This window comes from Vanacampus margaritifer, chromosome 14, assembly GCF_051991255.1.
Source record: "Vanacampus margaritifer isolate UIUO_Vmar chromosome 14, RoL_Vmar_1.0, whole genome shotgun sequence".
In the NCBI taxonomy this organism is placed as follows: Eukaryota; Metazoa; Chordata; class Actinopteri; order Syngnathiformes; family Syngnathidae; genus Vanacampus; species Vanacampus margaritifer.
In genome coordinates this window covers 836,920-847,970 of record NC_135445.1, presented here as the reverse complement: position 1 = coordinate 847,970, position 11,051 = coordinate 836,920, and the positions used below count along the sequence as shown (strand labels likewise).

The 11,051-nt window shown below is 45.1% G+C and overlaps 1 protein-coding gene across 2 annotated transcripts; it reads right to left on the bottom strand.

The window, feature by feature from the left end:
- Positions 1-1,984: 1,984 nt before the first annotated feature.
- cnnm3 (cyclin and CBS domain divalent metal cation transport mediator 3) lies at positions 1,985-10,881 on the bottom strand. 2 transcript variants are annotated; one of them, XM_077542588.1, is made up of 12 exons: positions 10,120-10,881; positions 9,045-9,379; positions 8,801-8,977; positions 7,272-7,429; positions 7,055-7,198; positions 6,128-6,286; positions 5,856-6,025; positions 5,690-5,786; positions 5,207-5,337; positions 4,725-4,866; positions 4,523-4,574; positions 1,985-3,674 (listed from the first exon to the last, which is right to left on the bottom strand). In XM_077542588.1, exons 1-11 carry the CDS (start codon positions 10,864-10,866, stop codon positions 4,531-4,533), a joined length of 2,304 nt encoding a protein of 767 aa, XP_077398714.1. In that variant the 5' UTR covers positions 10,867-10,881; the 3' UTR covers positions 1,985-3,674; positions 4,523-4,530. The 2 variants fall into 2 exon arrangements, with proteins under 2 accessions (XP_077398714.1, XP_077398713.1); XM_077542587.1 differs by lacking the exon at positions 4,523-4,574.
- Between the last annotated feature and the right edge of the window lie 170 nt (positions 10,882-11,051).

The following is an 11,051-nucleotide window of genomic DNA, read 5'->3' as shown; positions in this document are numbered from 1 at the left end:
GTTCTTTTGGAGATTTGGAACGCCGTCAGACCTGCACCTATTGAATTGCCATCACGGTGTTGCGTGCTGGCGGCTAAGCGTCCTCCGTGACCCCTGGCGACTGACCGCTGACTAATGAGCACGCACATGTGCGGCGTGGCACTGGTGCATTGTGGGAGCGCGCTAACTCCTCAGCGGCCAGCGACACAAAAGTGTCAGCGAGGTCGCCTCTGCTGACTCCCAACGTCATTTCAAGTACTGACGCGCGCTGACAAACTCAATTTGAATATCAACAATATTTGAAAATAAATGTATGTACTTAATCCCAGAAGTCTGCTGCGTTTATTTGCTACTCGTGTTTCTCGTGGCTGTGCTGCTTCTTGTAACTCGGATATCAGATGTTAGCCTCTAACGACGATGTAACTGCTCCTTGATGACGTCATGGGCTTTTTTTCCCCCCATAGCGACTGTTTTTACTACCTTTACTACAACTACAGGCAAAAGTCAAGTTAAGAACCAGTGTACTAAAACTATTACTAGATGATCTTGTATTACGACGACCTTCAGTAGTGTCATATTTAATCGGCGCTAACATTTAGCCTGTGACGACATTCCAGTGCGAGGCGTGCGCCTGGCACGTCACCTGTCATTAAATTGTTTGACTAATTCATTTGGTGAATCTGCAACGTGCTAAATGAGCAAAACAGCGTTCGGCTGATGGAATTTATGTTGAATGGGCCCCGCACCAGCTGCCCGTGACGACCCATGGCAAAAATAAAGACATAAAATAGATTGAATAAAAATGAGCCATTGAAGGAAGAGGGAAAAGAAGAAAAAAAGTATGCCAACATGTTAGTGTTTCGAAGCAAGCCTGATCCTGATCGTGCAGGAGGAGGACGACGATGCTATTTTTAGATCTGTTGCCATGTGCTGCCAATGTGACTGACAGAGGCAACACGCACACACACACGCGCGCGCGCAAAACGTGAGGTCAACGAGTTGCCGCACGCTCGTCAGCCTGCTGACGTGACAAAACCATGAGATGAAATTAAAGCACAACATGCTAACATGACATGTTAATGTGACAAAATGACAGCATTGTGATAGGGATGTTCGAGACCAGCTTTTCCAGACTTAAAAGGATACTCGACTCAATTAGCCATTTACAGCAGTAAAACGCGGATATTTTGTCCATTATTAACTTCATTATTTTTCCATGTACAATGAATACCTTTAAAAACACACTTTCCACTGGAGATGACGTCACAGATGGTCAGTGAGCATGCGTGAGGTCATCTTCAGTCGACAGCAAGTGACAAAATGTTTTTTTTTCTTCAAAGGAATTAATTGTTTGTGAAAATTAAAGAAGTTAGCAAGTAAAGCCTGGTGGGCCGCCAAGCTAATAAAATGCTGGGGGAAAAAGCCTGCTTGAAAAAAGGCCTGGTATCGTTACTCGCCACCCCTAATGATAATATAGCGCAAGAAGATAACATGCTAACATAAAAACATGGTTTTGACATGACAACATCAGATGAGGATATAAAATAACGCAAGTATGACATGGTAACATGACAAAATAAAAATGCAACATAACATGAAATTATGATAGCGCGACAACACAATAAAATTCTTACATGAAAACATGTTAGCATGGAAAACTCAACATGAAAATATGATCGCGGCAACATGACGTGATCGTGTAATGTTCAAATACGACATACCATGAAAACATTTCAAGATGATAACATAGCACGATAACACGGAGTATGTGAGACATGAAAACATGAAATGTTCACATACCACGCAAACATGCTAACCTTACGTGACAAAATGAAAACATGGTCATGAAATGGGAGAAGCTGTGCTGCTCATGAAGATGCAATTCCACAGTTGTCCTGTGGGAGGTGCTGTTACATCACAAACGAGCCGTTGATAACTGCGCTGACAAACGACTATCGAGAAAGTCGTCATTTGTGAATGATACAAACCTGAAAACTAAGACGGATGCATTTAGAACAGGGTTTACTTTATTTCCTAGGAAAATGGAATCATTTTAAGTATTAAATCCAACGTCGCTGCTGCGAATAAAACTATAAAAAAGTAACACAAACAGGAAGTGATTCAACAACTTCAAACTCGTCTAATCTAATTTATGAATACTTGCACTCTTCGTTGACATTTTTCTTTTTTTACATTCACCTTTATACAAAAAAGGAACAAGTTATTTGAATAGTAAAACAATTTCAACAAATCTCGGAATCAAACAAGATGTTCTGCTGGAAGATGACAGCGTATCAATTCCTAACAGCGATTGATTAAACAGAATGAGAGAACATGCGTGATACTTCGCTAACTAGCCCATTGCTAATCCCGCAAACGAGAATCGAACGCTGAGCTTGTTATTGGCTTTAATTTCTCTTCTTCATAAAACTACTGAAACAAAAGCTCTCCAAATTTTGTCAAATCGGCTAATCCACCATCTCAAACATCGATTGTCCAACCGTAGTTTAGTTTAGCTTATATTGGTTTAGCTCGTAGCCTGTTAAATGCACACTAAACAAAAACCCGTTTGCGAGTTCTATTTCGTCCTTGTTGACCGTCAAAGGCGGCGCTTAACAGCACGAAATTCCCTTCAAAAACGTGCAGGCCGACATTAGTGACAGTCGGTCGGGTAAGACAAAAAATCAACTGAAAGGCATTTTGTCAACTTGACAAACGTTAGCATAACCACTAGCTAACTTTGCCTTAGTACCTTAGTATTGACCTCCAAAGGCAAAGGAGCTAAAGTTAGCATGTAGCCTTACGTTTCAAAGGAATGCTCAAGTGAATTTAAACAACATCCAAGTGACATGTTAGCTTGCGATTAGCTAAATGAGGCTTGCTAGCTTTGGCTAAAGCTTTAGCATGCACTTGATTATGATAACTATTAGCATGAGCTGGTCCGAGAAAAAGCAAAAAATAATTATTTGGCAATGTGTGCACTCACTAGTTCTTCATTCGGTTAGCATGCTAACGCTAATGCTCACACATGGAGCGACAACGGGGCAAGGGTTGAAGGTGCGATTTTGGGGTTCCAGTTAAGGATGAGTCAAAATGTCACACACAAAATTGTTGACAAATGAACGATCAATGAATCAACAACAAGCAAAGAGACGCTAACTAGCTACTGCAGCTAGCCTGAGCACAAACAAAACGTGGCATGGAATCATTTTCAAAGTGTTATTCAAGATTCAAACAGCTTTTCAGTGAGACGTTTGGCAAAGACAAATCTTATTTGGGTTAGCCCAAACACCCCCTCGCGTAACCACGGAAACCAGCCCGATAGGTCACGTGACCATCCAGCCTCGGGAGAGTGTGCACTGTTCGATTAAGCGTCGAAAGGGACGGATGCGCGCACACGCGCGCGGCGCACTTTAGCACACGTACGGCAAAAGTGACCACTGGCAATGCTGAATTTAGAAGAAAGGCACCGCCCCAAAGAAACAAAACCAAATCATAAAAATCTACACACAGTGTTTAAAAAAAAGTAATAATAACATTAATGAAAATAATAATGGTAATTACAATGACATCAAATAAATGGAGACCAGTCTCATCCATCGAGGCTTAAAGAGGACGTCGCTACGCACGAGCCTCGTTGCTGCCTTCTCCTTCTTCTTCTTCTTCGCCGCCGTCTTCTTCTTCTTCGATTCCACCTGCAGAAGCCGACCAATGAGAGCACAGAACACGTGAGTGAGGGGGGCGGGCACATGGTGGGACACGACCAATGAGAAGGAGACCAACAACATTAACAAACTGAATTATGATGTACACAACTTAAACAAAACTAAAACAATAAACAACAAATGATAAATGTTAAATAAATGATAACATTTGAAAATAATATAACTGGAACATAAATTAACTACATGTTAAGTAATAAAATTTGAAAATGGAACACTTAGAATAAAAATGAAAATCTGAAAAGAAAAAGATCAAAACTGTAAATGGTTAAAAAAAAACGTGAACAATTCTTAGATTTTTTTTTTTTTTTAATGATTCATGAATTGGATTCATGTAAAAATAAATTAGAAAATATAATGCTCAAAAAATGAATATAACAAGAGCAATATTGCTGGAATTATAAATTAAACAAATTACATTAAAACAAAAGTTAAAATGCTAAAAAATATATAAAATAAGTGTTGAGAACAGAATGCTAACATGAACAAGAAATTGAATGTTAAAAAAAAAGTTGGAGCATGAAATGCTAAAAATAAAATTGTTTTAAAACAGACAATAGCTCAAATTCAAAATAATTAGTAAAACGATATGAAAAAATAAATTTTGAAAAGAAATGCCAATAATAAAAATAAATTAAAGAAAAACAGTACAATGCTGAAATGTATAACAAATATTAAAGGTCACAAAATATTACAATTTGAAAATGAAATGTGAATGAGAGCAGAGCAAGGAGGCATTAATTGAGAGTTGCAAACACAAGCACAAGCTAACACACGCACGCACACACACAAGCGGAGATGTAGCGTGCGGTCGCGTTCACCTGCCGCGCTAGCAGTAGTTGTCAATGGTGTCAAAGAAAGAGAAGTTCAAGTCTGGAGGAGAAAGTCGGCAAAGAGAAGACAAGAACCATTTGTGCACTTGTGTTAGTTGATTGGACAGGAAACAGGAAACAGGAAACAGGAAGTGGTCAGACGTTAGTGCGGCGAGAGCTGGCGGGCGTTTCGGCCGCCGTCCGGGCTAACCTTGGGCGGCCGAGGCGGCGTTCCTGTCGTTGAGCAGTTTGGTGTGACTGTTGGGGAGGATCTTGATCTCCGGCGGGTCTGGGCTCGGCCCGGTGCCGCCCCGCGAGGCCATCAGGGCGTTCAGGTACTGCAGGCGGGTCACCTGCTCACACACGCACACCAGTTTTTTTTACTATCTTTGTGGGGCCATCTCATTGACATGTTGCATTTCCTAGCCCCTCCCCCTAACCCCAACCATCAAACATGATTGCCTACCTGAATTCCTGACCCTAACCTCAACCATAACCCAATTCAAACCTAAACTCTAAAAGTCTTGACCCTCAAAAAGAGGTCTAAACTTGTGGGACCCAGCAAAAAAACCTGAAATGTTGGCCCCACTATGTAACAAAAACAAGACCACACACACACACACACACACACACACACGTTTGCCCATCCCTGACGTACCCACGCAGCGCGAGGCCACCCGCGCACGTACGTACCCGGATGAGCTGCAGGTCGGTGAGCGCTCGGACCGTGTAGTCCGGGCAGTAACTGGACGGACTGGTCGCTTCGGACCCGTCAAACGGATCTCGGGGAGATTGACGTTGAGTCAACACTGGAGACTCTTGCACTGTACACCCCGCAAACGCAATTTTAGAAACAACGATCTGCAGGGGTGGCAAATCCAGGTCCTGAAAGTAAAATCCCTGCAACAGTTTGGCTTTGAACCCTGATGCTAGCTAGCTAGCTAACTAACTAGCTCCCTAGCTGGTAAACGAGCACCATGGGGGCTAGCTAACTAACTAGCTCCCTAGCTGGTAAACGAGCACCATGGGGGCTAGCTATTTAGCTAGCTAGCATCAGGTGCTAAAGCCAAACTGTGGCAGGAATTTGACTTCTTGGACCTGGATTTGCCACCTCTGATGAACCCCCAATCGCTGGGCTTGCTGATTGTGTGCTGTTGTTGCAGTTCCAGTCCTGACCTGATGATGGCAGCGTGAGCGCCGACACGCCGTAATATGTGAAGGCGCCGTTGTCGAACTTGAGGCCTTCTTTGCCGATCTCCACCTCGACTCGACCCTGCCGGCAAAAAACGCAAGCTCACTCAGATTCTCTCTCAAACACTCCCAGCGACACACGCGCTCTCACCTGCAGCAGCAGTATGAAGTAGTCCACCGGGTGGTTGCGCGTGTACAGGTAGTGGGCGGGGCTGAGGCGGTTGCCGGGGTCAAAGTGCACTTCCTGATTGACGCTGGGGTGCCGCAGAAGGTGGAAAAGGATCTTCTCGGACACGCGCGCCGGACTGAAGTGCTCCACTTCTGCGCCACGTCAAAGACACGCCACAGGTGACGCACGGCACGCGGGGGGATGCGCAGAGAGCGCCGCAAAATGGCCGCCGTGAAGCGCAGACAGTAACGCACCTCTGGAGAGGAAGCGGTGAGTGGCGAGCAGCAGCTGCGGCGACGTCCGGATCTTGGGCTCGCCTTCGGGCGTCTTGAAGAGCGAGAACTCGTCGGCGGCGCTGCGAGGCTCCAGCGGGATCTCCAGCGGGGGCAGCGGACGCTTCACCTTCCTGTCCACTGAAAGGTCGCGCGGGAAACACGCCAGGTTGGTAGCGTTCGCAGCACAGGTGGCAAATCCGGGTCCAAAAAGTAAGGAAGAAAATGAAAAACCCGATGATGGCAAAATATACTTGACGGCACCACGACTCATTTTTAGAGCACAAAATGAGACCAGGAAATGCGTTCAAAATGAACGCGGGTTGCTTGCACGCAAACGCGTCACGGCGACGACCGACTGGACAAAAAAGCCCAATAATTGCATTTTCTAATAAAAAGGAAACGAAAAATAATCCTTTTCAATGTGTTTTGTGGGTCAATTTGACTCAAATGTGAGGTTAATTTGCGCGTTGTCTCAAATGTCGCTTTTACGTCGCAGATTTGTTGCCAAAATGACAGCGACGACAACCTCATATTTTGCTAATTCAACATTCTGCAATGTTTGCAGTTGAGTGGGGGAGGGGCTTCAGGGGCTTCAGGGGCTTCAGGGGCAGTGCGGCGTACACTTACAGCGAAAGAAAAGATTCAATAATTCTTATTTTCCCACCGGTTGAGAATAGTCATTTCATCTAACGTGTGCGTTTTCACAGCATTTGAGTGTGAAATTCATTATTTGAAGGAATTTCACTCTGGACGTCGATGCTAATTTCTCGTTAGCATGTCAACGGGATCCTCCATTTACTTTAGCATTAGCGCTAGCGAGGTTTTCAAAACGAATGGTCTTTGGTATTTAAATCTACGACTGGATTGAAAAATCACAAAAGCTACGCGCTTAGCACGAGAACTCACGGTAGCCGTCGGACTCGTCCAGGATTTCCGACTTGATGATCTCCTCGATGACGTCCTCCAGGGTGACCAATCCCAGCACCTCATAGAAGGGGTCGCCCTCGCCCTCGTTGTTGACCTTCTGCACGATGGCCATGTGAGAGTTTCCTGAACGCAACAAGCTAACGTTAGCGGCGAGGCTACGAGCGAGCGAGTCGATCGAGTCGATCGGTCGCCCGACCTTTCTTGAACTCCTCCAACATGGCGTCCAGTTTGGTGTCGTTGAAGACAAAGTGCAGCGGGTGGTTGTAGAACTTGGTGATGGTGGTCATGGGCGTGCAGTCGTCGGGGTCCACCAGCGCCAAGTCCTTCACGTACAGGATCTCCACGATGTTGGACCTGCGGCACGAGGCGATGTCATCCGGCGTTCATTCACGTTGGACGGAAACGCTCGGCATGTAAAAATCAGCCAAGAAATTCATCTCCATCACAATAAACAATATCGGATTTATGTTTCATAAATATTTAAGGTCTTTATGGTTTACTAAACATTTGGACTTGCAGTCTTTTAAAAGTTCACAAGGACACAAAATTCTAGTGAACGAATGTGACAAACTTCAACTTTTCCTGTTTCATGAAAAAATATATAGAAACGTGTACTGCATAACAGCATAACTAAATCGATAAAATGTACATATTTAGAAAATAATATAAGATTTAATCATATAATATATGAATATAATAGTAATATTTAATGGACACATTGCACTGCACCGAATGTTTATATATTAGGAGTGCCAGTCGGTTACAATTATTAACCGTAATTAATGGTATAATTTCCATAGTTAACTCGCAGTTCATCGCAATTTTACACACCAATTTTTTTATTTATTATTATTAATTATATTATATTATATATATATATATATATATATATATATATATATATATATATATATATATATATAATATAATATTAATAATTATTATTATTCACACCAAATTAAAAAAAAAAAAAGAAACATTATAGTAATGCAAGTTCCTTTTGGACCAAACAGAATTTATAATAATAAATATTTATAACAATATTTCTTTCTTTATGTTGGCAAAAACTTGATGTTGGAGTGCAGCTTGTGCACTTTTGTTACAAAACAAGAAAAGGTAAAAAAAAAATTTAAAAAAATATTAAGACAAATAGAAATCTTTGAAACACTATAATTACACAAGTTCTTTTAATTATTTATTTTAAAACTTAAAAAAGGTGCAAATGTATCAATTTAAACAACTCAAAAATTTGTATTAATAATCTTTTCTTCTTTTTTTTTACAATTATGCTGATTTTGTAATTGTGGAGTGCAATAATTTATTGACATTGTAATTGAATTTCGATGAATTGCACCGCCCGATTGAGAAGCATTTTTCATCGGAGAGCCAAAGTGGACTTTTGGACTGCAAGCAAGTCAGTCGGAGCAAATTTGCATCAAATGAGCAGTCAAGCAAGCACAGGTGGCAAATCCAGGTTCAGAAAAAGTCAAATCCCTGCCACAATTTGCCTTTAGCCTCCGAGGCTAGCTAGCTTTCGAGCAGGTAAACAAGAAGCGCCATGGGAGCTGGCTAGCTAGCAGCTGAAAGTAAAAACCCTGCCACAGTTTAGCTTTAGCCTCGGAGGCTAAAGGCAAATTGTGGCAGGGTTTTTACTTTCTGAACCTGGATTTGCCACCCGTGTCAGCAAGAAGTGGCAAATGACGCGCGTCAACTTGCCCCGCCCACCTCTCCTCCTCGTAGATGGGCACCCGCGTGTATCCGCTCTGCATGATGTCCGACATGGTGGAGAAGTCCAGCAGGGTGGAGCTGGGCAGCATGAAGCAATCCTTGAGGGGCGTCAAGATGTCCTCCACCGTCTTGCTGCGCAGCGTCCCGCGGCTGAACTCCTCCTTCACAAACTCACTGCAGGCAAAAACGCCAGCGTCAATGGCGTCCCGGCCGGCGTCGTCGCCGAGCCCGGCGGCCGCACCTGTAGGGGTCGTTGACGCTGGTGCGGATCATCTCCATGGCCCGCTCCCGGATGCAGCAGGTGCTGATGTCCCGCCTCAGCGCCAGGTCCAGGACCAGCCCCAGCGGGCAGGAGAGCGGGCAGGTGAGCAGCATGCTGAGCCGGGCCAGCCAGGTGAGACCCGGCGCCAGCTGGAAGCCGTAGCCCGAACACACCACGTGAGGCAGCAGCTCGGCCAGGAAGAAGAGCATGAAGGCGGCGGCGAAGGCGGCCGACGCCACCGAGCCCAAGACCCGGAACAGCAGAACCCCCAAGGTCGAGTGGGCCAGGACGCACAGGAAGAGCAGCGAGCACGCCTGGCGGACAAAACGCACGCACAAAAAACTGGAATCATCGAGTTTCCTTTTTGAGCGCGATATCGATTCAGAAAACCATAAATCGATTATTTTAATATCTCCTTTTTCCCGTAAATTAACAACAAAATAGAATCTTAAAGACCAATTCTTTTGTATCTAATTTTTTCTTGAACGTGAATTTAAAAGTATTTTCTTACATTTATGAAAGGCCTGACTTATTGCACTTTTATGACAATTCGGAATCTTTTAAATGTATGATTATTGAATTAGAATTATGGAAACATTTTCATGTCAATGTTTATTATAACACGTGGTATTTTCATTCAAATAAATCATTTAAGCAGTTACTACCATCACAAGGCCGATTCCAGGACTTGGGAGGTAAAACTTTGCTAAGATTCTACTCGACGAGGATTTCAACTGCTTGACCACAAGTTTGGGATTTGCCGTTCATTTATAGTTCTTTGACTTTTTTCCAGTTAGTTTTAAGTCATTTTTCCAGCAACTTTGTTCGTTTTTATAGCAGGAACAAATGTCATTTTTACTGTATTTATAGTTCATTAAGATGTATCATTCCTTGTACTTGGTTTTGTTCGTAATCCTTCAAATTTGGGTGCGTTGTGTTACAAGAGAGTTTTTATTTTATTTTATTATCTTCACTTTACAGGGACTTTATTGATCTCGCTCTGCAGAATGTCCTCAAAAGCATCCTTTGATATTTGTATTAGAATTCGACAAACCAGAAAGTTCCCTCTCCTCCTAACGGGTTCCAGGCGCTTGGCGGCGCGCTTCTCCTCCTCGGAACCGCAGCTGTGCATCACGTAAAGCTCGACCGGGTCGAGCCACAGCAGGCTCAGGTGGACCGTCCTCAGCAGCCCGCAGGCGAGCACCAGCAGCGGCACCAGCACCGCCAGGCCCCACGCCGGGATGTGCTCCGCGGGCGCGGGCGCGGGCTCGTCCGAGGCCACGCGCAGCCTGTCCTCACCCGCCGAGGTCCACTTGCCCCCGCTCTGCACGCACAAGTGATGGAGGTTCTGCTGGAGGTCGCCACCGCCACCGCCATCACCGCCGCCGCCATCCGGCCGGACCTCCACCGTCAGCAGCCCGCTGCAGTCGTCCTCCGCCGCGAAGGGCTCCTTGGCCTGGAAGGCGGCCTGACGCCGTCTGTCTTCGTCCCCGCACGGGTCCCTGACCGCCGGACCTCCGGAAGCCCCCGCGAATGCTAGCCAGGGCCAGGTCCGGTTCCCCAGGTCGGTGCCGAAGAGCCGCAGCTTGAACGAGGTTCCCCGGGGCGCCGAGATGATTCCCCCCTTCATACACACGAGGCCCGCGGGATCCTCCGGGCGCAGACGCACGACGGGCGGCGCCGCCTGGCCGCACAAGCCCAACCGGATCCCGCACGACAACAATATCATCAACAGCAACCGGAGACCTGCGAAGCTGGCCACCATATTGGAATTGGTCAGCCTGGCTCCGGGGCGGGTCATGTGACTGTGCTCCACAGCAGGCCCCGCCTACTCGTCGCCTTGCGGTGTTCAAATCGTGGGACAAACGAATACTCGACGTGTTCAACACATGCCAACGGCACAACTCAACTCGAATAACTAACATTTGAGACAGCTTACGTTATACATACAGCAAATATACAATCAACCACACTTACATTGAGTAA